The 26082-nt window shown below is 36.0% G+C and overlaps 4 protein-coding genes and 1 long non-coding RNA gene across 16 annotated transcripts in view; 1 reads left to right on the top strand and 4 right to left on the bottom strand.

Moving 5' to 3' along the window:
- LOC112782441 (calcium-transporting ATPase 8, plasma membrane-type) overlaps positions 1-5936 on the top strand; it is a 34213-nt gene extending 28277 nt beyond the window's left edge. For 4 of the 11 annotated variants that reach the window (XM_029296131.2, XM_029296130.2, XM_029296135.2 and 1 more), the window contains 10 exons: positions 74-190; positions 779-877; positions 1486-1623; positions 1721-1821; positions 2554-2616; positions 3112-3157; positions 3360-3491; positions 5181-5288; positions 5391-5482; positions 5575-5936. In XM_029296131.2, the coding sequence (XP_029151964.1) occupies positions 74-190; positions 779-877; positions 1486-1623; positions 1721-1821; positions 2554-2616; positions 3112-3157; positions 3360-3491; positions 5181-5288; positions 5391-5482; positions 5575-5845 (1167 nt within the window). In that variant the 3' untranslated portion in view covers positions 5846-5936. Of the gene's footprint in view, positions 1-73; positions 191-778; positions 878-1485; positions 1624-1720; positions 1822-2129; positions 2397-2479; positions 2705-3111; positions 3158-3359; positions 3492-5180; positions 5289-5390; positions 5483-5574 lie in introns of all 11 variants that reach the window. The other 7 variants (XM_072230159.1, XM_025824816.2, XR_011878902.1 and 4 more) reach the window with 6 other exon arrangements.
- A 6077-nt stretch (positions 5937-12013) lies between these two features.
- On the bottom strand, positions 12014-12655 carry LOC112784099 (uncharacterized). The gene is made up of 2 exons (XR_011878899.1): positions 12446-12655; positions 12014-12372 (listed from the first exon to the last, which is right to left on the bottom strand). It is a non-coding gene; the product is annotated as an uncharacterized lncRNA (long non-coding RNA).
- Positions 12656-13074: 419 nt separating this feature from the next.
- LOC140172870 (glucan endo-1,3-beta-D-glucosidase-like) lies at positions 13075-15536 on the bottom strand. Its single transcript, XM_072230157.1, has one exon. The coding sequence runs from the start codon at positions 15534-15536 to the stop codon at positions 13239-13241; it is 2298 nt and encodes a 765-aa protein (XP_072086258.1). The 3' UTR covers positions 13075-13238.
- Positions 15537-16113: 577 nt separating this feature from the next.
- Positions 16114-18804, bottom strand: LOC112784100 (glucan endo-1,3-beta-D-glucosidase). The gene has a single exon (XM_025827217.3). The coding sequence runs from the start codon at positions 18485-18487 to the stop codon at positions 16280-16282; it is 2208 nt and encodes a 735-aa protein (XP_025683002.1). The 5' UTR covers positions 18488-18804; the 3' UTR covers positions 16114-16279.
- A 3325-nt stretch (positions 18805-22129) lies between these two features.
- LOC112786152 (transcription elongation factor 1 homolog) lies at positions 22130-24111 on the bottom strand. 2 transcript variants are annotated; one of them, XM_025829559.3, is made up of 5 exons: positions 23556-23778; positions 23102-23224; positions 22947-23017; positions 22849-22870; positions 22130-22757 (listed from the first exon to the last, which is right to left on the bottom strand). In XM_025829559.3, the coding sequence occupies exons 2-5, from the start codon at positions 23212-23214 to the stop codon at positions 22697-22699; spliced, it is 267 nt and encodes an 88-aa protein (XP_025685344.1). In that variant the 5' UTR covers positions 23215-23224; positions 23556-23778; the 3' UTR covers positions 22130-22696. The 2 variants fall into 2 exon arrangements, with proteins under 2 accessions (XP_025685344.1, XP_072086259.1); XM_072230158.1 differs by lacking the exon at positions 22849-22870 and having other exon boundaries at positions 22923-23017; positions 23556-24111.
- Between the last annotated feature and the right edge of the window lie 1971 nt (positions 24112-26082).

Here is a 26082-nt window from a genome sequence, read left to right as displayed (position 1 = left end):
TTCTTTTTCTTTTCATAGCGATGTATTTCTCTTGGGTAATGACTTTTCGTGGTAATATGATATGCTGCACTAGGTTATGGGACGTTCAAGTCCTAATGACAAGTTATTACTTGTGGAAGCGCTCAGAAAGAGGGGACATATTGTTGCTGTAATTGGGGATGGAACAAATGATGCTCCGGCACTATATAAGGTGTGAATGGTATAGCATGTTTCTTTGTGTTTGCACTTGTATTCGTAGTTAAATCAGACTTGTCCTTTCTCTTTCATGAGTCATAGTCTGCTTAACATGATAAAGATAAGATGCTAGATTCAGAATAATAGTAATGCTAAGATAAAGAGTAAATACCCCTTCCGGCCACTTACAATTTGCTCGAAGGACAAAGTGTCCCTCCACAATTCGAAAATCCCTAATCAGTTCCTAACCATCCAAGTAATTAGTCTAAGCGGCCCCTGTTATTGGTCTAAGCGACCCCTAACACATCAGCAGGTCATGCTTTATAGGGCTGCTTAAATTTAGAGATGTTTCACTACCACTTTATTTTGTATTTTGTGCTTTGAGTTTATGTTAGAATAATAGATCTTGTGATTATGTTTTAGTCTTCCAGTGAATGAAATCTCTGCTTCCTGTACCTCTATGTTAATCAATGAGAGAAAATTCTGTTGGGTTATTTCTTTGTGTGTAAGCTACTATCATGATAATTTATAGATATTTAATTTGAAGATATCAAACTAGTCTTTACCTTGTATTTGTTTTATTTATATACCATGTGGAACATAGGCCGATGTAGGTCTTGCAATGGGTATACAGGGCTCACAAATTGCAAAAGAAAGCTCTGATATCATACTTATGGATGACAACTTTGCTTCAATTTTGAAGGTTAGGCATGCTTGCTTATTTATCTAACTTTTTATTTCGCAGAATTTTGTTTTCAATGAATTACACATATTTATCATTTACTTCTTGAAAGGCTATTTGTGGACTTAGTAGATGTGAATCTAGGTAATATTTTTCAATAGAAAACAATTGATTAAATCCCTATAATGGTCCCTCGTTTCATAGCTTTAGCCAATTTGGTTCTTGAGATCCCAATTGCACTGTTATGGTTCTCAAGATTGAGCTTTGGGCACCGCAGTGGTCCCTCGACCCCTTTCCAGCACTGACTCAGTGATGAGCTAGCACTGTCAGTGCCGGAAAGGGGTCAAGGAACCATTATGGTGCCCAGGAGCTCAATCTCAAGTATCACAATAGTGCAATTGAGATCTCAGGGACCAAATTAGTGAAAGTCGTGAATTTGAAGAACCACTACAGGGATTTAGTCCAAACCGATTAGTTGGAGGTTTATATTAAACACTAGTATAAGGAAGGAGCATTGTATAGTTTTCAATTATTTACGTAAGCTAACAAAGAATTGATATTTAGAGCATAACTGATAAACAAATTTTGCGTAACTGATAAACAAATTTTGAATTGTTTTTATTATGTAGGTTGTGAAATGGGGTCGATGTATATATGCTAACCTACGGAAATTTATCCAATTTAATCTTACAATAAGTGTGACAGCTCTTCTTATAAATGTTGTTACTACACTCTCTTCTGGTGATATCCCACTAAATGCTGTGCAGGTTTGCTGCAGTTTTACTATGACTTTTTCTTTTTTTGGGTTGGACTATCAATTTATTATGCCAATATCTTTATACATCTTGTTGCTTCTCTCTAAAGCTTCTGTGGGTAAATCTTATCATGGATACTCTAGGAGCACTAGCATTGGCAACTGAACAACCAACGAATCTCCTGATGAATCTACCTCCAGTAGGCCGAAGGTTAGAAATTTCATTTTTCTGATTGTCTTTTTTCTTATGACAATGACATCTGTGGTATTCTAGTTGTTGATATTATATATTATAGTTCCTTCATGCATCAATTAGGATCAGTTAAGGTCCATTAGAATCAATTAGGAATAATTAGTTTCTTCCTTATTAGACATTGTAATGACGAAGAATGATTATATATACACAGATAGATACAGAGAGATATATAGTGACTGATTTAATGATTGATTTTTGGTTAAATTTTTACTTCAATAATGTATATAAAAAACGCAAACTAAGACTCAAGCATTCACATACAGACATACTGATCGCTTCTTGTACATAAGAGCCTAGGGTTCTTAGTCATCTACTATCAAAATCATTGGCCGCTGTATCAATTGGATATCAAGAATGCCTTTCTTCATGGAGACCTTGATGAGAAAGTATACATGGAGCAATCACCTATTCACCTGGGTTTGTTGCTCATAAGGAGTCAGGACTGGTTTGCAAGTTGAAACGCTCTCTTTCTGAGCTAAAATAATCCCTTGAGCGGTTAAACAAAGTCAGCTGTGTTGTTCCAGGATTGGGTATGAAAGAAGTGAATATGATCACTCCATGTTTTATCAACACAACTTATATGGGCAATGCATATATTTGGTTGTTTATGTAGATGATATAGTCATAACTGGTAATAATCATGAAAGCATAACTCAGTTGAAGAAACATCTATTTCATCACTTTCAGACTAAGGATTTTGGAAAATTCAAATACTTCCTTGGTATTAAGGTGGCTCAACCTAAAAAGTGGGTACGATGAATCGCAAACCTATTAACAGCTCAATGGATCCTAGTAGAAAATTATTGCCTGATCAAGGAGAATATTATATTGATAAGGGGTATTACTCTAAAAATAATAATCTATTTGCAACTCCCTCCTAAGAAAGCAGTTTTAAGACATGGAACTAATGGCTTTATTTGATGTATATAATTGCTCATTTTTACTTCTCTAAAGTGCATAAGATAGTAAAGTACAAAAATGAAGATGTAAGCAACATTTGATGATTTAGTTGTTCTTATACACAATTGAAGTTATAAATCTAATGATTCTGAACTCCTTACATTTGTACTTGTCTATCTTGTAAACTTTAAGGCAGCTAAATCATCATTTGTGTTTGCATTTACCTTTTTCATTATGAAGAATGGGCTGATTTCATTTGGGGCTATAAGAAAAGAAGTATAACATATAATATCTGTGTGCTTGGATGGTCAACATGGAACTGATAATAACTTGTATCCTTTTCAGAGAACCGTTAATCTCAAATACTATGTGGAGGAACATATTGATACAGGTAAATTTTATTTTGCATTTTGATAGCTGTCATGACATTTTATGCTAGTAGGATTATTTAGCCATTTATTTACCTATAGCCAATCAACTTAAGGAAATTTGAAACCACAATCTCTTGTTTATCTGTTACATGTTACTTGCAATTCTTCTATACTATTTTATATTTTCTTATTTAATTGATAATTATGAGTATGGCTCTTCAGGTAGTATATCAGGTGTCTGTCTTGCTCGCTCTAAACTTTCAAGGTAGCATTCCGGGTTTCACACATGATGCAACTGATCATGGGATTAAATTGAAGAAAACATTGATCTTCGATGCATTTGTACTATGTCAGGTAAGTACTCGTCTTCAGTAATCTATCTATTTATGATATATTACAAAAGATATCAAAGTCCTCTTATAATGAGCTAATGACACCTAAATTTGCTATAACTTTTATATGACAACACTAATCTATTCTCTAACAATATAGAGAATAACACCTATCTAAGTAATCACATTTATAATAACGTAGAAAATAAGATTTATATAACCAAACCTTGCATATATATCATAATTTTTCACATTAATTTCTCGAATCTTACACTAAGTACTGCCTTAAAAGATTTCATTATCATAATTCATTAGATTTATGCATCAAAAGGTTCTAAGTGTTCATTTTGTTAAATCTAATATGAAGAAGATATTATAAAGGATGTTAATTCTATATATCTAATATTCTAATATTCTAGGCCTTATTTTTGCTTTTGCTTCATGTACTTTGATCTCTAATCAATTCTCTTATTATTCTTATATAGCAACTAATCATAATTCAAATGGCTGGCATTTCATACTCATACTAAAGTTTATATAATGACAAAGAAATTTGAAACTAGTTCCCATTGCTATTGAGTACTCATCAATCTGAAAGGCCTATTGGCCAGAGTATAAGGCTGTCAAAATGGGTCAAACTCATTGGGTCAGTCCGTTTACCCGTTTAAACGGATGGATTTTTGTCTCTAGAATTAGGTCTGTCTATATGTCGGGTTAAATAGGCCAGCTCACAGGCTAAATGGGCTGCCATTTAATTTTTTTGCATTTCTAAAAAAAAATAGAACTTTTTTTTGTTAATATTCTCCATGATCTGACCCGAAAATCTGACTCACCAACTAAAAAATTGTTCGTACAAGGTTTTTGACAAAAAAGTGGCCTCTTTTGCTAAAAGTATTTTTCAAAAAATAAAAATAAAAGTAAATAGGCAGCCCTATTTAGTCTCTCGAGCTCTGAAAAATTATGGCCTATGAACAAAGCATGCTTAAACGGGCTAAACCCGTATAACCCGTAGGCAGAGGCGTGTCGGGCCTGAATGGGCCAGCCCTACATAGTATGCTCAATTTCTAAAGAAAGTGGAAAACAACACCTTAAAAGCTAGCTGTTAATGAGAAAGAACCACACTCTTTAAATACAACATTAAACATCCTATAATACTCGATTTTGGACACCCCATGCCCATATTATCCAAATCCCTAACACATGACCATTAGCCTGGTAGTAGTTGCATTGTCTGGTTGATTTTGCCCCAGAGTTGCGCTGTTGAGACGTCAACAGGGCGTAGGCAGTGATCCGGCTATCTTTGACATGGTGCTGATCAATCGGACTCTCGTAGCTTGAATTATGGTTCGATTAGTGAGAAGAGGCCTGGATTTATCAATTTTGGCTCCTTATGATAGATCCTGGTATCCTGCTTTATATATGTGCATTATAGTTTAAGTGATCCTCATATAAATTTAACTCATATAACAAAGTAGAAATCTAATATTTAATCAATTATGCAATTAGAGGAACAAAGCATAAAATTAGTGAAATTGAACGGTAAATACAGAAGAATTGACATAATGCAACTAAGCAAGCACATAAATATCATGAATAATTCTGCTCCTTAGCTTCTAGCAAGGAGTTAGCACTTAATCATCATGATCACATTCTACCAGATTTCTTGCTACTCCGTCTTTAATTCTTAAGAATTCTATTTTCAAAAGTGCAGATCTTCAATGAATTTAATGCAAGGAAGCTAGATGAATTCAACATATTTAAAGGAGTCACGAGAAACTACCTCTTTATGGGAATAATAGGCTTGACAGTTGTGCTTCAGGTTAGCGCTCTTTGAACTTTTCTCTAGATTTTGGCTTCTTTTTTCTGTTTGAGAACATTTTAAGAAAACAATAAAATCGCTATTTTTTTTTTGTTCTTCCAGTTTATCATCGTTGAATTCCTCGGAAAATTCACTTCCACAGTCAGGCTTAATTGGAAGCAGTGGTTCATCTGTGTCATTATTGGCTTTATTAGGTAAGAAAATCATTGGCATTTGAACGCTAAGATAATCTTTGAATGCTATAATAGATTAGGAATATATAATAGATTTTTCTCCACGTTTTCAGTTGGCCTCTTGGTTGTTTTGGGAAATTGATACCAGTGCCACACACTCCCATCAATAATAAATTTAGAAGAATTCTTCATGGAAGAACTCAAATGCAAAGTGGTCAGAGTACAACAGGAGAAAGACCGTACTCAAAACTAGTTATATGTTGCTATTTGATTGTAAATTTATTTTCAAGATTTCAACGTCGAAGAACATCAACGCACCAGGTTCTATACTGTAGTGCAGTCACATGTTTTGTTTATTATCAAGATTTTCAAATCAACCGTTAATAGAGTCCGATACTCTCCTTTTTTTTTTTTTATTTATATATATATGACGATATACTATATGATATTTATCTTTCTTTGTTTCAACCAACAATATTTGCGTCTCTGCATATGCCCCCACGTTTATGTGGCGAAGTACTTTTTCATTCGTTCAGTAATTTACATTTAGTGATATTGCTGTAATTTTTCATTCATCTTGATAAAAATATTCTAATTTTCTTGCATTGATAATATAAACTATCAAAATTCTGCTAGGTAGGCAACGGAGATTGTGAACTAAAGGTGTACATGGTTCAGTCCGGTCCGAAGATTTGGTCCAGACTCGAATATTTTAGGGTTAGTTTGGTGTGATTTCATCGGGTCTAGGATCGGGTACGGGTCTAAAAAATAGACCCGGTCATTATTTAAGGCCGGATCTGGCCAAGACGAATCCAGTTTTATCCGATCCATGTGCACCCTAAGAGAATTAAAAAAAGTATATATGTTTTAAATTAATTCTAATATTATATTATATTAATTATAAGCTTATTGTTTTATTTTTAATCACACTTGTTGAATTAGAATTTATAAACAAATTTAAGTTCAAATATGGATATCAACTTTTCGGTAACAAGTTTCTTCTTTATAAATAAGTGTATCATAAATAAGTTTCTTTATAAATTATTGTTAAAGTTTTAAATGTTCGGTTTTCATCTGATTTGGATCCGGTATAAATCGGATCCGGTATAATTGTGACCCGAAAATGTTTAGGTTTCATCGGGTCTAGAGCCGGGTTAGGGTCTAAAAAATAGATCCGGTGTATATTTAGGGTCGTGTGTTAGGACAAACTTGGTTTCACCATCCTATGTGTACCCCTATTATGAACAATCAATTATATCCCAGGCCGACTAAACATGAATAAACCTAATTAATTCAAAATTTGTTGTTTTCACTGTTTGCAAAAAATTATAAGAAAAAGTTACAAAAAAATTATTCGAATGAAAACACCAAAATATAATATAAAATAATGATATATTTAAATGTACCTAGTAAGATGTTGTGTCGAATTTGAACTTACTTGAAGCAGTTTTCAACAATTTGTATAGTAATAAGAGTTAAGATAAGCCTCAATGTAGTCCCTGAATTTGCACTCGAGCCTCATAGTAGTCCCTGAATTTGCACTCCGGGACTCAAACTTGTCCTTCCGGTAATTTCTGGCCACCTGACGCTACCGGAAAGCTAAGCTGGCAGCCTTCGTGACACGTGGGCGTTATAGAAACGACACCGTTTTGACTGTGGCGCCAAAATGATATGAAACGATGTCGTTTCACGCTGAAAACCTCCCTCCCTCCTCAACGTTACACTAACATATTGTCTCCCTCCTCTCAAAACACAAAACAAACACAACACAAAGTGAGGTTTCTTCTTCTCCGATACGGTGACCAATGGCGCATATGCGATTGCATTAACCACACCGATTTCAGTCGAAAACTCAGGTTCTGGAGCATCGCTGTTGTCATCTCCTTCATACACAGAGTTGGGAAGGCTAGTTTCTCTGAAACAGGTAAGCCAAAAATGAAAAAAATATGTGGTTTCTCTGTTTTTTTATATTGTTGTTAATTTAATATTCACAAAAGTTCAGGCTGTTTTTTTCGATTGTAATCTGTGGGTATAAACGCCTCTGTTTTGTGCTCTGTGCTAGGGTTTGATGAGAACTAGGATTGTTAGTGATTTGGCCAACAAAATTATAGACTGAGAGTGTTTCTGGTGTTTTGATGATATAGAAATTTGTTCTTTATGTGTTAGGGTTTACTGCAGTTAGTTGTGGAGTTTTCAAATTGTTAATGTGTTTCAGGACAATGACTGTGATCAATGAACTTTTTTTTTTTAAATGGCAGATGGGTGATCCGTTGATTACCATCATATTTCACCATGGAGGGTCGTTTATCACAGAGGCTGATAGAAGTATGTCTTACAACGGTGGAGAGATTTGTGAGTTGCCGGGCATTGATACAGACACACTTGATGTATTTTCGTCCGAGACTATCACAAGAAAATTGGGTATGACAAGGTTAGCCAAACTTGGTGGCTGGTGCCTAATAGGCCTTTGCAAACTGGTTTAAGAGCAATAACAGATGATAAGGAGCTCATGGAGATGTGTTACCTGGCTCAGCAGAACAAGGGGGTTATACATGTGTACTACGAACATGGAGTATCAGAACCAGTGGCATCTAAAGGCAAGGAGCTGATGCTGATACCAACCATTTTTCCCACCCCAAAACCCACCACCAATGCCATAACAGAACCAATTCCCACCACAACACCATGCACTCCAACTTCTGAGCCAAAAAAGCCAACTGATACATCAAAACCAAAGGAGCCACCTGCTTCAGTTTCTGCTGGTAACCGAAACATACCAAAAAAAATTTTCCCTAACCCACTGCAAGTCTTGGAGCTAAGCCCAATCCACCACCAAAAACAATGGCCCAACCCAGTAAAACCAAGCCCAAAATCTCACAAAAAAATGGTCCAACCCACTGCAATTCCTAAACCTTGGTCCAAAGGAAAAAAACCAAGGCTAAACCAAAGAGAAGCTGTAAGAATGTAAAAATAGCAGCAACATGTGGAAGGAGACCACTGACAAGAGCTGCTGCTACTGGAAATATTGCAAGAACAATTCGTAAGGAAAAACAGGCCAAAACAACCTATGTTGCTTTGACTAGTTCAGAAGAATTCTCAGACAGCCATGACAGTGATGATAGTGCAGAGGATGAACCATATAGGCCTGGTGGTGATGAGGTGTCCAGTGAAGAAGAGTTGCCTCTGTATAGATCAGCAGCAAAGACTAATGTGAAACTGAGAAGTAGGACAGACAAGAAACTTACAAAAGTAAAGAAGGTTGTTATGGTTGAAGATGATGGTTCTGTTTGTGCAGACTCAGATTCTGAGGATGATGAAATTATTTTTGGACCGATTCCTAAGTTTGGAGAATCAGTTGCTCCTTATCATGATGTGCAGGATGAGGCTTATAATGATTATGATGGTGGAGACTCATGGCACTCGGAAGAAATAAAGACTCCTCCGAACTCTGAGGATGAGTTGGAGGAAGTTGATTCAGATGACGTCTTCCCTGCGTTCAGAGAAGGAGGGAGGTTTAGAGAGCTTAAGCTTGAGGTTGAAATGACATTCACTACAAAGATGGAGTTCAAAGAGGCTGTTCGTGAATATTGTATACAAGAGGGTAGAAGGATTTGGTTTAAGAAGAACGATAACGTGAGGATGAGAGCTGTGTGTAAGGATGAGAGTTGTGGCTGGCTTGTGTATGCTTCTAATAATACTGAGAACAATTGCTGGCAGATCAAGACGTTTATGGATGACCACACCTGTGCAAGAGAGACCAAAAACAGACTAGCTAATAGGAAGTGGCTAGCCTGCAAATTGGTGAAGAAGCTAAGAAAATATTCGAATCTGAGACACTCCGAGGCTGCACAATATTTTAAGACAAAATGCGATTTGAATCTAAACAAGTCTTCACTGACTAGGGCCTTAGGATATGCTAGATCTATTGTGTACGGCAATGCTGCTGCCCAATATGGCATGGTGATGGATTATGGGCTGACACTGCTGAAGAGTAATCCAGACTCCACTGTCACAGTTGGTGTTATACTTCAGTCCAACCCTGATGATGATCCAATATTTGAGAAGATGTATGTTTATTTGGAGGTATGTAAAAAAGGATTTCTGGCAGGTTGCAGACCCCTCATAGGCTTGGATGGAGCTTTTCTGAAGACTCGGCATGGTGGTTAGATCCTGTCTACTATTGGCCAAGATGCAAACAACCATATATATGTGATTGCCTATGCAATTGTCCCTGTTGAGAACATTGAGAACTGGAGATGGTTTTTAGAATTACTTCATCAAGACTTGGAGGATTATAAGAAGAACAAGCTGTGTTTTATCTCAGATATGCAGAAGGCATGCAATATTTGTTGTCTTTATTGGTTGTTAATCTATTGTTACTTATTAGTTGTTACCTATTTGTTAATCTATTGTTACTTATTAAGTGTGAATCTATTATTACTTATTAGTTGTTAGCTATTGGGTGTGCTTTAACATGTTGTTTATAAATTGGGCTGCTGTTTATACATGCTGAATGATTCCTGGCTGATAACATGCTGCATAATGTTCTGTTTGTATGTAACAGGGGCTAGTCTAATGTCACTTACATAAGTGTAGGGACTAGTTTAATGTCACTTATATAAGTGTAGGGACTAACTTGGTGCTCAAAAACAAGTATCTGACACCCTTTTGTTTACCTGAAACAGAGCCTTATAAATGCAGTTAAGGAGGTTTTTCCAGATGTCCATCACAGATTCTGTGTTTGGCATTTGTGGAAGAACTTCAATAAGTAATGGAAGGATCTCCAACTTAGAGGGCTGCTATGGGATTGTGCAAGGTGTACTAGCCAAGATGGATTCCTTGAAATCATCAAAAAGATTGAGAGGGTTAATAAGGAAGCCTGAGAGTATTTGAATAAGTGGCCTAGAGACTCTTAGAGCCGGACATTCTTCAGTAATGCACCTAAAATAGACAATATCTGCAACAATGCCTATGAAATCTTCAACTCCAGGATCAAAGATGCTAGAGCTAAGCCTATTATCACACTCTTGGAAGAAGTCAGGATGTATGCAATGAGGTCGATAGCTAGGAACAAGGTGAAGCTTAATTCAAACAATGGAATTCTACCTCCTATACAGCGCAGCAGGTTAGAAAAGATACAGAAGGAATAAAAAAGTTGGGTCCCGATGTGGTCTGGTGACGCAGACTATGAGAAGTTTGAAGTACATGACTGGCCAACCAACATGGTTGTGGACTTGGGAAAGAGGCTCTACACATGTGATTTCTGGCAACTGAGTGGTAATATTTTTTAAATTCATTGTTTTAGTCTTATTATTATTATCAGCCTTTGTTGTTGGCTTACTGTTGTTGTCTTTGTTGTTGTGTGAATGCCGTTTAGGGATGCCATGTGTGCACGCGTGTGCTGCACTGGCAATGGTTGGTAAGAGACCGGAGGAGTTTTGTCATCAGTGGTTGACCATGGAAGCATATAATAACACATATGGCTTCCATATCAATCCAATTCCAGGTCAAGCACTATAGGAAAAGTCACCATACAACAGATCACAAGCACCAAAATTTAGAAACAAGCCAGGACCACTTAAGAATAAAAGAAGAAAGGATGCAGATGAGGAGCCAAGTGGGAGTAAGAAGTTGAAGACCAAAATGAAAAGAATTTATAAAAAAGGTCGATGTCGTTATTGTGGCGAAGCAGGACACACCAAAAGGAACTGTCCAAAGAGAGCTGCTGATGAAGACGCTGCTGCAACTGCAGAGGCTGCTAATGGTAGTGAAGGTCAGGCCAACTCTACTGTCCCTGTCCCAGAAGCCCCAACTGAAATCAATGTTGATCAAAATGAACCACCCTTGAAAGCAACTGATGACTCTCAACAGGTTCACAAACTTATATGACTTTTAATTTATTATATTTACATCCTTACCTAGTTCACTAACTATCTTATATGTTTTCGCTGATAGGTTTTACCCTCACTGGTTAGGTCACCAAAGCTCCCTCTAAGAAGAAAATTTGCCAAGTATCATAAAAAACTAGTTTCAGGGAGTAGCAATCCACCAGCAACCACCACACATGCTGCTATCCCACCAGGAAGCAATCAGAGAGCAAGGAATCCCCCACCTAATCCTATGCAAGGTGCAACAGAGGGGACTGCTACAAGGCTTGCAAACTTCATGAAGTTTGTGCCCAACCCTGGATTCAAGGCACCCAGACACAAAAAATAAAGATTAGGATGATGTTTAGGGACACATGCTGTTTTGTGTATCTATTTTGCTGAAGTTTTTTACCATGTATGCTTTCTTAAACGTTGTCCTAGTGTTGGAAATTTTAGTATTTGAAACTTATGAGGTCAATATGTTAACAACTTTGATATACTTGATGTTTTGGCTCTATAATGCCTTTTTTGAATGAAGCATTACCAATATGAATTATGACTTTATTGAATTGAGTTTTGTCAGCTTTTTTGTTATATTTTGTCCTCTGTTACAGACTTAAGAGTAATTCAAATCCTGTCCATTTCCATTTCATTGAACAGAAGTGTAGGAACAGAAGTATGCATATAATCAAACACTTTAATTTGCATTTCTTTCAAACAAAAGGACAGGAACAAGTATATGAACAATATATGCATATACCATGCATGTCATTTGTTTTTTGGTAGATACAGTTGACCCTGTTGTCTATCCAACTTTAATACAAGAACACCAATTACAATCAGCAGCATGAACACAAACATCAAAATTCTTCCCATTTTTAGAACCCTAATTTCAGTCTCTAATTTACCAAATTTTCAAGCAATCTTCATCTTCCATTCTTTATTATCAACTGAATGTCTTGTTATATCATCACATGCTATGACATCTTCTTCCAAAACTTTATTAACCCACAAAAACAATCCACACCATTTCTTGCCCACAGTCTGCATAGTCAAGAAAATTGAATCAGCAAAATTTATATCAATAAATACAGCAATCAACAACAATAATACTTACATTGTAGTTTGGGCAACCCAGGAACGGTCTCCCTGGATTAGAATCTGTCACTAACCACCGCAGCACTGGTCTCGGCCTGCAGGCACACCATTCTGGCAAACAAGCTTCTCTGTTTCTATTCATTCTCCTCATGATGCTTCCAATTGATCGTGGGTTGTTCGAACTCTCAGTTGCATTGCTCGCGCTTGCCATAACCGTCGGGATTCAATGCTGGAGAAGACAAGAACACAGAAACAAAGAGAAGAGAACAGAGTGAGCAGTGTAGGCTTCAAATTTGGGAATTAGGGTTTTAACTTGAATTGAGGGACCAAATTGATTCGGGACAGTTTACTCTGCCACATCAGCTAGCCGTGTAATGCCCACGTGTCACGAAGGCTGCCAACTCAGCTTTTCGGTAGCGCCAGGTGGCCAGAAATTGCCGGAAGGACAAGTTTGAGTCCCAGAGTGCAAATTCAGGGATGAATATGGGTAACTTTTAAGTTTAGGGACTACTATGAGACTCGAGTGCAACTTCAAAGATTACATTGAGGCTTAACTCGGTATCGACTTGTGCAGATTATAAATAGATAAAGAAACAAATTAGATAGTCAATTGGTTATAATATAAAAGGTTGAGGTATTCAACATATATAACACTCGGAAAACATCTCATTCAATTCAATGCTACCTTTTCAATGACACAAATTTACAAACATCAACATGAAAGACAGACAAGGGTTAAATAGCTAGTTACTCTTAACTTTAGCCCCTCTTAAATTTACATTATAGAAACATGAAAACATAAAGAACAGCACCTAATGGCAATAATGGTCAAACCAACAATAATGTTTTCCATGATCAAACTCTTCCTCAACAACATCACCTCTACTATGAATCCACCACAGCAAATTGCTTAGAGAGTTTCCATCATCAAAAGCCTTCAAGTTTCTTATCTTCTGCAATGCACTTTCTCTATCATAAGTCCCTTCCATGGCATGGATAAAACCTTTCCACCCTTCACCAACACCTTTCCTATTCAAATTTGCCTTTGTCCATTCCACAAGCTCCTTCACATAACCAACATCAGAGAACAATGTCTCTGTTATAGGCAACAATGGCAGAACCTGAATTCCAAGCCTACATTCTCTCCATTCTGGTGGAGCAAACCAAAGACCACTGTCTCTTTTATTAGCCCAAAGAACACCCATTATTCTATTCTCTTTCACAAATTCTTCATCATACAAGTTTTCTCCTTCTCTTACATGCCACCACATTTGAGCTGCATGCATTTCCAATGCTACAAGAGTTGATCCTGTTGCAATAAGATGGGTGTCGCCATAAGCGAGACCCATCAACGCTGCAGAGTAATATGCATTCACAGCTTCACTTGTGCTCTCTTGGTTTCTTCCGTCTGCGAATTCGGTTAGGCCTCCAGCCCAAGAATGCAATTTGTAAAGATCAAAACATCTCAAACGGGTGTAACTAGAGTTTGATCTTCTTCCCAAATTCATGAAATCTGCCATAAGCGAATATGCTTGAGGCTTATACTTCCTTCCCCATGCTGGATCAATCTTTGCAAGCACTGCAATTGCATATAGAAAATATCCCAAATGATAATGATGATCATTGTAAATACTAAACCCGAAATCTGCACTTGAATCTTTAGATCCTTGTGAAGTAACAATTCCTCCCCATTTTGAATCATAGAGAAAACCGTTTCCTTCGAAAGTTCCATCTAACCATGGCTCAATTGCATCCTTCAAAAACTTCCTAATCACCGGGATGACATCATGAAATGAAACCTCTTCAGCTATCAAAGCCAATCTCGCTGCTCTTGTTATGGATTTCCCATAGTAATAGCAAGATGTTGTTGTGATTATTCCCGAGTTGTTCAAAGAATTTACATCTTCAGAAAGTGCTGCAGAAATTTCATCATATGAAGATTCTTTGATTCCTCTAGCGGAATGCCAAGTAACAGAAACAGGGTAACTTTTCAAAACCCATGAGTCTCCAACAATGCCAACAAGGTCCCCATCAATGCTTCTATACTTGAAATCATTCAGAATCGTTACATCACAATCGTTAGTTGACAGAAGCTGAAGGTGAAGAGGGTGAGCTAGCATTAACAACTCACCCCATCCTTTCTTTTCCCATTTGTATTCGACACAAAAAGCTTTCGCGAACGAAGCATCACCAGAGATGGCGAAACAAGTGCTGAACCTATCAAGAAATGACTCGTATTTGGCGTCTGAATCAGGCAACAATGCTATTCTAATAATGCCAGAGAACCCATCAGAGGTAACTTCGGAAAGGCAACTATTAGTCATGGTAACTGCTGTTGTAGTATATATGAGCCATGTCTGACCATTATTGAGTTGCATGGTGTGCTTAGTCAGACTGCTGTTCGAGGAGAATGAAGTGATGGCATGAATGGTTGTGATAAGAAGTGGCGAATTATTGGTTACTAATGATGTAACAAAAGGGCTTCCTCTAACAAGGAAGAACCGCAAGTTGCAAGAGGGAATGTCTAAAGTTACACTCAGGTCGCTGTAGGAAGTGATTACATGCTTCAAGTGAGAGTGACCATGATCGGGTTTGGTTATGGAGGAGATGGTTATGTCAGGGTTGAAGACTTGGGATATGAAAGTGGGGGTGGCCAAGTGAGAAGGGTAAGAGAATGAGAGGGAGGAGTTGGAGGATTTGATGAGGTAAGGGTGAATATATTCGGGTTGATCACCGTTTTTTATGACAAAGTTTTGGAAGAATGAGTTTGTGGGAAGTGGATTTGATAGAAGGTTTTGGGAGAAGAAGTTTGAAGGATCTGGGAGGATTCTGGAATCTGTTTTAGGGAAGAGGAATGGTGTGTTTGGTTGCTTTGGTGATGGCGGAGGTGGAGGTGGTGGGGGCGGAGGTGAAGGTGGTGTGGGCGGTGGCAGTAATGAGGATGGTGATGGTGATGATGATGGCAGAGGAGGAGGAGGAGGAAGAGGAGGAGGAGGTGGTGATGCAGGTGGTGGAGGAGGAGGAGGAGGAGGCGGTGGTGGCGGAGGAGGAGGAGGAGGAAGTGGTGGTGGTGGTCTTCGTTTTTTACCTTTAAGTAATCTTTTTAGCATTGTGAATTTTAATTTGGCACTGCTAAGTAATTATATTGTTTGATTTATGAATGAGATTTGGATTTGGTAGGGGTTTAAGTTAGTTGGAGGGAATGGGTTGTAATTTTTTATATAGTTGGAGGGGAGAGAAAGGAGAACCAAAAAAGAAAGGAATTGGGGAATGGGAATTGTATGAAGAAAGGAATTGTTTGATGAAAAATGAAAGGATGATGCCATGCGTGGCTAGTAAGAAACTAAGAATACATAAGAAACAATTTCGGGTGTTTAGAAAGGAAAGAATAAAAAAGGGTCATACTTTATATCCTTCAGGATTCTTGTGGTTAAGTTGGAAAATCACAAGCCTTGTGAATAAATAACTTTCATAGGTATTTGACCCCAGATACAAAATTTAAGGGACAACATACTGGTAAAACGAATTCACATATTTTACACTTCCAAGTTTCTGCTGCTAACAAATCATTCAAAAGGAAATTACCATCATAGTTACATTACCAATATTTGTGTAGTGTTGTTTCCTTTATTAAAGGGCATCCATCTGTTTTAGCCACCTTAACTTCACTAACTCAAAATGCCAAAATTTATGATGTGAACATAACATTAAAGACTCAGAATAAATGCGAACCGCCAAAGACTTATACTTACAGAGGAATTGTAAGAAACATACACCAAATACATAAATAGGTACAATGCCAGAAACTATGTAACTTATTATCTTTTCAAGTATTTGAAATCATTAACATTACCTAGTGGCAGTAATGACCAAACCAACAGTGTTTCCCATGCGCAAATGAGTCATCCTCATCGCCTCTGCTGTGAATCCACCATAAGAGGTTAGTCAACGTGTTACCATCATCGAAACCATTCAAGCTTCGTATCTTTTGCAGCGCACTTTCACTATCATAGATTCCTTGCAGGGCATAGACAAATCCCTTCCATCCCTCTCCAACCCCTTCCCTGTTCAAGGCAGGTAATGTCCACTCTACAAGCTGCTTCACAAAATCAACATCCGAGAAAAGGACTTCAGAAATTGGCAGTATTGGTAAGAGCTGAATCCCAAGCCTACATTCTCTCCACTCAGGAGGTGCAAACCATAGTGCACTGTCTCTTTTGTTAGCCCATAGAACCCCAACTACCCTGTTCTCTCTTGTGAAATCTTCCTCATATACATTCCCTCCCTCTTTAACTTGCCACCACATTTGCGCTGCGTGAATTTCCAACGCTGTAAGCGTCGATCCCATCGCAACAAGGTGGGGATCACCATAAGCCAGACCCATCAATGCTGCCGAATAATATGCATTCACAGCTTCACTAGTACTCTCTTGATTCCTTCCATCTGCAAACTCAGTTAACCCTCCAGCCCAAGAATGCAATTTATACAGATCAAAACACCTCAGACGCGTAAAACTAGAGTTCGATCCTCTGCTCAATGTCATAAAATCAGCCATAAGCGAATATGCTTGAGGCTTATACTTCCTTCCCCAAGCAGGATCAATCTTAGCAAGCACTGCAATTCCATATAGAAAATATCCCAAATGATAATGGTGATCATTGTAAATTCCAAACCCAAAATCAGCACCAGAATCATTAGACCCTTGCTTTGTAACAATGCCTCCCCATTTCTTATCATACAGAAATCCATTCCCATTAAAACTTCCGTCGAGCCACGGCTCGATGGTCTCCTTCAAATACTTCCTAACAGCAGGAATCACATCAGGGAAACACACTTCTTCAGCTATCAACGCCAACCTCGCCGCCCTGGCAACCAATTTGCCATAGAAATAGGACGAATTCGTCGATATCCCGGCCGAATTCAGTCCCTCAACATCCCTCACAAGAGCCGAAACAATTTCATCATAAGATCCATCCCTAATACCTCTAATAGAATGCCAAGTCACAGAAACATGATTTGTTTCCAATATCCATGAATCCCCAACAACACCAACAAGATCACCATCAATGCTCTTATACTTCAAATCCTCCAAAACAACAACACCAGAACCAACATTAGACAAAAGCTGAAGATGAAGAGGGTGTGCTAATATCAACAAATCACCCCACCCTTTCTTCTCCCACTTATACTCAACACTATAAGGCTTTGAAAACACAGCATCACCACTCACAGGGTAACAAGAACTGAACCTATCAAGAACCGCCACCTGCCGCGAATCGGAACCCGGCAAAAGAGCTACCCGAATCACACCACAAAACGGATCAGAAGTGATCTCAGAGAGAGTGTGGTTAAGCCTGATCGGTGAAGAAGCATAGAGGAGCCACGTTTGGCCGTTATTGAACTGAAAAGTGAACTTGGTTTGCGATTCATTGGAAGAAGAGAAAGAGAGGATTGCGTGGATGGTTGAGATTGAAAGAGGAGTTGGTTGAGTAACAGAGAAAGTGACAAAGGGGCTTCCCCTAACAAGGAAGAATCTGAGATTAGAAGAAGGAATCTCCAACGTTACACTGAGATCACTGTAGGAGGAGATTTTGTGATTGGAATGAAAGGTTTTTTCGTTTGAATTAGTGATTGTGAGATCGGAGTTGAAGGCTTGGTAGGTGAATGCGGTGTTTGAGATTTGCGAAGGGTATGAGAGGGAAAGAGAGGAATTTGAGGGTTTGATTAGGTAAGGATGAAAGTATTCTGGAACGTCACCGTTTTTGAGAACGAAGTTTTGGAAGAACGAGTTTGTTGGGAGTGGGTTTGAGAGAAGGTTTTGGGAGAAGAAATTGGAAGGTTCTGGAAGCACATTGGAATCAGTCTCTGGGAATATGAATGGAAAACGCTGCTTATTGGTGCGTGGCATTGTTGTTGGAACTGAAAACTCTGGTGATTGTGATGGTGGTTGTGGTTGTGGTTGTGATTCTGATTCTGGTTTTGGGGTTTTATAGGGTTTAGGGCGTTTTTTGAGGCCTTGTGTGAATGCAATGCTCACCTTGCGTCGCAGTTTCTTCAGCATTTTTTATTTATTTTTATTTTTCACTTTTTTTTTATTGTGTGGAGGTTGGGATTATGATGGAGGGGTTTGACTATGATTGCATTTTCTTGAAGGAGTTGGTTAAGTTTGTTGAGATGGATTTTATGGAAGCAGGTGGAGAGAGGAGAGTCAAGAGTGGGTGTTTTTATTTGGATTGAAGTTGACGGCGGCAGTTGGGAAGGTATATGAATATGTGTTGGCATGTGAAGGAAGAAAGGGAGGTAAGAGGTGCAAGGAAGAGATGGCATCATTTTGCGTATCAAGAATTTGTAAGACGTGTGATCTGTGCGTGTGCAAATGAGAATGGGAGTAAGTAACTGCGGGGAAATTATATACAACTCTTCGTCGTTAAGAAATTATGATTTATGAATATGTTTATTCAAAGGGGACAAAAGCAACCAGGAAAATCAACATTCTTTGGCTCTATAAAGTTTTGGTAATTGCTTTATGAGTTTAACCATATAAAAAGTTTTACATAATTATTGATGAGATTCATGTATTTGATAATTTATGGGTGAGTTCTATGGTGAAGAAGTGAATTTTTTTTTTTTTGGGTGAGAAAATATCGTGGATGCAGGAAAAACAAACGCGTGTAGTGTTTGTTTCTGTTGGTCTCAGTAGATACTGTTGTAGTTTTAGAGAGCAGAATGTACCGAAATTGTGGATCAGGTTGTGTTTAATTAATAGGAGTTACTTTTGTAGATAATCTGATGATTAATTATTTAGGGTCGTTTGGAAATTATAGAAGTAGTTTTTTTTAACTTTTGACTTATAAAAAGTAGTAGTATTAATGTTGGGTGCAATTTTTAAAACTAAATTGCAACTTTCTAAGAAGTTATTTTGGAGCTTATAGAGAAATTAAAAAAAATGACTTCTCTCATAATACTTCTACTTTTCATTATATTTCTTTAAAATAAGTACTTTTAGAGTTAAAAATCCAAATACAAAATAACTTATTTATAAATTACTTTTAACAAAGTCATTTATTGTTTAAGTTATTTTATCAAAAGGAGCTTAATTAAGTTAGTTACCCAAACTGGCCCTTAATCTTTTTAGTCTGGAACAGGTAATTTTTGGAGGAGTATGGTTGGGATGGGCTGGACTGTTCATTTGGTATGAGTATTTTTTTTCTCCATTTATGAAATTGTGATGCTATCTGAGTCGGGTTGGATATTTTTGGTCTATGACATCTTATAGTATTAGCCCTGATGAAAAAAATAAAGAAAAAATACTGACCAGAAAAACATGAACAATAATAATATTGATATGAGATTATAATAAGAACAATAAATTGATAAGGTATTAATAAACGCTATGTTACTTTAGCTAGTAGTCAACTTTAAAAATAAAAAAATGTCTACATATGTTAATTTTCAATTCAAAATTAAATATCCTTGCATTATTTTAAATTAAATAAATTATTCTAAAATATATTAATTTGAATCGGATAGAATTAACCATTTATTAGTTTATCATTATAAAATAGTTAAAAATTAACTAAACCCAATAATATCTGCATATGTTAAATAATTAACTAAACACAATCTAATTTATTGTATATTTAAATTATAATATCAATTTTTTTAGAGTATTTATTTTCAAGTCATTTAATTTATACTAAATATTTGTCAAATTTAAATTAATATTCACTAATTTAACATTTATAATAGTACATTTGTTTAACTTGTTTAATTAAAATTATTTATTTTAAAATTTATTCTACAACATTAATCATCAATAGTTTTAATTTAAAATTTTTCAAGGATATAGTATTGTAAAAATTTAAGCATGATAATTGAAATAGAGTGCCGAGGAAATTAAAACTATTGTATTTATACAATATTATATCCTTTAATTTTCAGTACAATTTTATACAATACTAGTATAAAGGTTAAATTTCCTCTAAAATTTTTGGTACAAATTTATACAATACTATATCCTTGAAAATTTATACAATACTATATCCATGATTTTTGGAAGTACTGCCATGGTAGAAGAAACGCGGAAGAGACGCAACCACATGTAAAAGAAAAAGAAGCAGTGAACACCAGAATACAGTAAGATACTACCATAGTAGAAGGAGACACAGTGGTGTGCCATAGCAGTCTGGTGGAAGGGGACGCGAAGGGAGACGCAACGACATGTTGAAGAAGAAGAAGCGACGAACACAAAAAACACAGCGAGGCCATAGGGTCTTCTTCTTCAAGTGCCATGGCGGAAGGGGACGCAGCGGTGTGTTGAAAAAGAAGAAAGAGGTTGCCATAAATGTCTACCATCATAGGAGCTCTTTTCTGATGGCCACATCAACATTTTCTATTAACTGTGACGTCATTCTTTTATGGTCGGGTGATTTTGTCAAATTTAAAATTTTTCAAAAACTATTTTATTAATAACAAAAGTCAGATACTATTTTATCAGATCTTTCAAATACTAATTTGATATTTACTTTAATAATTATTTTATATTCGAATATTTAAAATGAAAATTTATTTTAGATAATGTATTGTATTTGAAATGTATTGAGGATCATATCTTATAATTTAAACAAACATCTTTTAGTTTAATTAGAATTTTATAATATCATAATCTAATGTTAAATCTAGATGATAAAAATAAAGATATGAATGTGAAAACATAAAAGATCAAAATTGAGGAGAATCATCATCATTACATATTTTATCATTACTTCATTAGATAGAAAATTATATTAATAATTAAGAACTTCGTTAGTATTGAACTACTTATTCTAGTTAGACTTAAATTTTATTTAATATTTATTTTATAATTAATATGTTAAATAAATTTTTATTTCTTAATTTTGTAGTTTGTACCTGCAAAATTGTTCTGCATATAAAACTAATTAATAATACATAAAAATATAAATTATTTTATTTAAACAAAAAAAATATGAAGTGAAATATTAAAAGAAGCCATCTAAGCCTAAATCTAACACTACTTAAATAAGATAAGATAGTCCAAAAAAAATCAAAAAAATAAGATAAGACAAAAATTAGGATAATCCTATAAATATATTAAATAAATTAATATTAAAATTTAATATTTATAATTTATTTTTATTTGATGAGTATGTATGTGGTATGTTTATAAAATTCTTTAAATCCAAAATAATAGCGCGCGGATGAAAAATTTATGTATGTATTTGATATATTTAATAATTCACACATTCATTGGATTACAAAATTTATAAGTATTGACATAATTAAAGAGGAGAGGAAATTTTTTCATTCGTAAAAAAAAAAGAATTTATTAATAAACTTTTTTAAAATAAATACAAATAATAAAAATTAAGAATTACTTCAAAAAATTAAGTGCTTCTTAAGAAAAAATTTAAATCAATGAAAGGCAAGAGATTGTAGAATATTTGGTCATGACGATAGATCAGTAGTAATGGACTAAAAAAAATCTAAAAAGACTTTATATGAGATGATCCGAAGATAATTAAGTATAAGTGTGCTTATTTTGAACATAAATATTTTAGGATACAATAATATGTTTAATTTATGCAGCCACACTTTCAGAATTACGTTTTATTAAACAATCGTAACACGTAAGACCTTGTCTTTTCTTAATGAGAAACATAATTAGCTATTTACGCATTGAAAATTGACACGAGACAAACACACATATTTTCATTGTTTTAGCGTACATGTAGTTTTACAAACTCTATTAGGTAGCGTTTGGTAGAGAGATAGAGACTGAAAGACTGATACTGAGAGACAGAGACTTAGAGATAGAGTCTGAAATAAATCTCAGTATTCTGTTTGGTGCAAAGTGTGGGAGACAGAAATTGAAACGAGAATAAAGTTCTAATTTAATTTGTACAAAAGGTAAAATTAGATTAATTAATTGAAATAGGGTATTTTAGGTATAAAATATTATTAAAGTTTCAGTTTTCGTCTCTAAAAATTTCAGTCTCCTGTATCCCCACTTTTTGGAGGTATTGAAATACTGAAATTTTAGGGACAGAGACAGAAATTTAAATACCAGTCTCTGAACCAACAAACATAATACTGAGTCTCAATCTCCCAGTCTCTGTCCCAATACCTCAAATCAAACGCTACTTTAGAGAGTAATATAGGAACAAAACATGTAGTTGCACCAGTAGGAGCTGACACAAATACAGAATTTTCCATCCGCTACTGCTCGAAATGGATTCTTATAATCGCACTACTAAGCACCATCATCTTCCGGGTTGTTCACCCGTTCACATTCATCAATCCAGTCACTGTATCTGCATTGTTCAATCAAGTGGTTGTGTTTGTAAGACAAAGCGAAGAAAGAAGGGGAAAGGGAGAGGTTTTCTATAGAAATATTTAACTTACATGTCTATTGGTTCAGATAAAGCTGCAAAAGACAACAAACATTCTAGGATCATCAGCAGATTTAAAAGACAAACTTGAATATGAGTTCAGAAACAAACCTGTGACAGTAGTGCTAAAGCTCTCTTGGCAAATCCTGCAAGAAGCTTCCCCTATCAAGTTCTTCATATCACTGTTCAAAAGAATCCCAACCATTAATCCTCAAAGGAAATACAAAGCATGGAATCCCCTACAAATGCTAAACGAAATAGCTTACATTCGGCATTCGACACTGGCGTCGTGATTGCAGAAAGGGCAGCTGAAGACAGTGTCAAGCTTATCCATCCGCTTCTTTGGAACTGGCTTTGCTGATGATTTCCTCTTTCCCATTGCTCAAATCCTGATTTTTACATAAATGTTTGAGCACACAAAATCAAAGCTAGAACTTCAATCAATCTCTCAAAAACTTGAAATTTTTTTACGATATTATTCAAACTATCTAACCACCAAAATTCTAAGATCTTTTTTGTTTCCCCTCCAAAAAACACATTATTAAACCAAAACGGTTGAAAATTGAAACTTGTTAATTCAATGAACCCTAGAATGCACATAATGAATCAATGATCGAAATCTACAAGTACAAGCAATGGAAAGGCCAATAGAGAAGCAAGAACTAAAGATGTAAACAAGATGAAAGGAAAACGTAAGCGATAAGGGAATAGAAAGCATACAGAAGTGGAAGACTCCAAGATCAAAAATGTTAATCGAAATGACTGGCTTCAACACTTTCTTTTCGTCTTTTCGAAGGCTATCTTGCCTCTTTCCGAGAAAGAATGAATGATACTAATCAAAAGTGAATCCCACCTATATGCTTTCGTGCTTTAGCTTAACAAGCGCAGGCGATGAGAGAAAGAGAGAGTGGATGTGATTTGAGAAATTGAATGAAATGAAAATTTAGTTTAGATCATTTATAGTATTTGAAATGTATTGAGGGTCATATCTTGTAATTTAGACAAATATCTTTTCATTTTATTAGAATTTTATAATATTATAATCTACGTCATAAAGATAAACATATGAATTTAAAAACATAAAAAGATTAAATCTTTATCATGCTTTATATATTATGAAGGAAGAAAAAAATTTAAATCCCTAAAAACAGTGAATTTATTAATTCTCTGCTATTTATACGACTGCATAATCAAACTTAGATATGCCCACAAAGTATCAAGATTATCCATGCAGTTAAACACTTGGCATGTGTTGAGATAACTTACAATGATGCTCAAATTCTTTTTAGCCTTGGTTTTGCTTCACATGCCCCTGTATTTTTTTCCCTCCATGGCTTCTTTGCTTGACACGTGTCAGTCGTCAATTTGCTTAGCTTCCTTTCTTGCCTTGAGGTCAACGACTCGGATTGAGTCAAAGGAGCAACATCATGCGAACCAACCAATTTTTAGCGAATTTTTATCACGTTGATTTGATCAATTACTTGCTCGGTTTAACACTTAACCAAACCAATCAATAATCATAATAAGATATCAACTAATTAACTAGAATAAATGAAACTTGTTTGGTACTACGTGCTAACTCATCACTTCATGTCAAAAATCATATGAATGTTTTGCTTGTTTCCAAATTTTGATGACTTCCCTTATCAAGATATGATCCCTATGAATGTGTCGGTTACTTGTCTTCATCACGTTGACGCGTTTTTCACTTTTTTCTAATAATTTTGTTTTTCTGATATATAATACTTGGTTTTGGGTTTTCGTCAATTATTGGATTGGTATTTAGTGTTTACATTGATGAATATTGGTTTCTTTCTAGAAAAAAATGACCAGATGCATGATACGAGGCCGGGCTGATTTTTTTGGATATGATTTGGTGGTGTGAGTTATGTTGGGTTATGATCATTAGGAGTGATTTACACTGTTATGACGGCGTTGCTTTTTGAAATCTGGGGGAAAGAAATCGGACCGACCGATTTCAAGCAGAAAGAAGAAGTAACATAAATCGGATCCACCGATTTGTGTAAGGAAGAAGTTGAGGTTGCATGAAATCGGTGCCACCGATTTTTGGGTGGCCAAATTTTTCAACCGAAGAGTGCAGTAATCGGACCCACCGATTTGGGAGTGCACGCGGCCGGTCTGTCCGATTTGCCCGTTAGTACATACATAAACTGGAAAGAAATCACAGAAGCCCCATTTCTTCATCGCAGGTCTCAGCTAATGTTCTTCCTCTTCTCTGATTCTTCTCCTTCATTCTTGTAAAATAAATTTCTGTGAGGTTGAGAATAGTCAAGTACGTATAGTGTTATGGATGATAGAGTTGTATTGAAGATTTATTGTTACGGGCAGATTTTATTGCAAACATATGAGGGAGTTCAATTTGTGTGTGAAAATTCATTAGATGTTGTTATTCCGTTCACATTGTCATTTGAGGAATTGAAAGGTGTGATTTGTGAGAAGATAGATTCTCAAAAATGTAGGAGAGTATCGTGTATTTTGTACAGGTATCCTTTATCTGTGTTTGGTGGGTTTGTTCAATTTCAGACCAAGTACGTGACGGATGAAGCGAGTATGCATGAAATATTTTCAATGTACATGGAAAATCGCCACCGAATGTCGTGCATCGAGATATTGAGTTTGAGCAATCTGAAGCGGACTGTAACATTGAATTGGAAGATTATAATAGTGAAAGCGAGGATGAATTTGAAAGTAACTATGAGATCGTCGGTCCAGGTGAAGACGAAGATGAAGCTGGCGGCGCCATGAACGCAGATGTGGCGGAAGTTGCAAATGCACTAGCAAACCCGCATCCGTTTCAGGAGCCTTCTTTCATGCGGTCGTTGGATTTGGAGGCTATGCATGCACCAGAGTTTCTGCAATATATGAATGCAGGTGCGTAAAGCTAGGTTGCTATGTGAAACTCTAAAGTAGCAGATCAAATAAGTCGGATGAGTAATATATGTGATATGTGACTAGGCATTTGTGACCATAGCATTTAATTTTTTTATTAATTAATAGTTCTTTGTTATGAATTATATTTAGTTGTTCTTTACGTAGATAGAATAGCGAAAAAAAAAGACTATTATGATCTTACATGGTAAAGTGTGTTTATTAATTGAGTTGTAATAAATGACTTATTACTGAGTACATAATAAAGCATTTATTACTTTTGATGTATGCAGCGCTTCCTGTTGTGGCAGATGGTGAGTTCACAGTGGGGATGTAATTCAGTTCAAGGAAGGCAGTA

The sequence above is a fragment of the Arachis hypogaea genome, chromosome 20, assembly GCF_003086295.3.
Source record: "Arachis hypogaea cultivar Tifrunner chromosome 20, arahy.Tifrunner.gnm2.J5K5, whole genome shotgun sequence".
NCBI classification, from domain to species: domain Eukaryota; kingdom Viridiplantae; phylum Streptophyta; class Magnoliopsida; order Fabales; family Fabaceae; genus Arachis; species Arachis hypogaea.
The sequence above is the reverse complement of the archived record's forward strand: the minus strand, read 5'-3'. Positions and strand labels throughout refer to the sequence as shown.

Coding starts and splice junctions, on each gene's coding strand:
- LOC140172870 (XM_072230157.1), bottom strand. CDS start 15,536: ATGCTAAAAAGATTACTTAAAGGTAAAAAACGAAGACCACCACCACCA.
- LOC112784100 (XM_025827217.3), bottom strand. CDS start 18,487: ATGCTGAAGAAACTGCGACGCAAGGTGAGCATTGCATTCACACAAGGC.
- LOC112786152 (XM_025829559.3), bottom strand. CDS start 23,214: ATGGGAAAGAGGAAATCATCAGCAAAGCCAGTTCCAAAGAAGCGGATG. Junction 22,871..22,946: donor CTTTAGCACTACTGTCACAG/GTTTGTTTCTGA, acceptor TGTCTTTTGCAG/CTTTATCTGAACCAATAGAC. Junction 22,758..22,848: donor TTATCTGAACCAATAGACAT/GTAAGTTAAATA, acceptor TGAACAATGCAG/ATACAGTGACTGGATTGATG.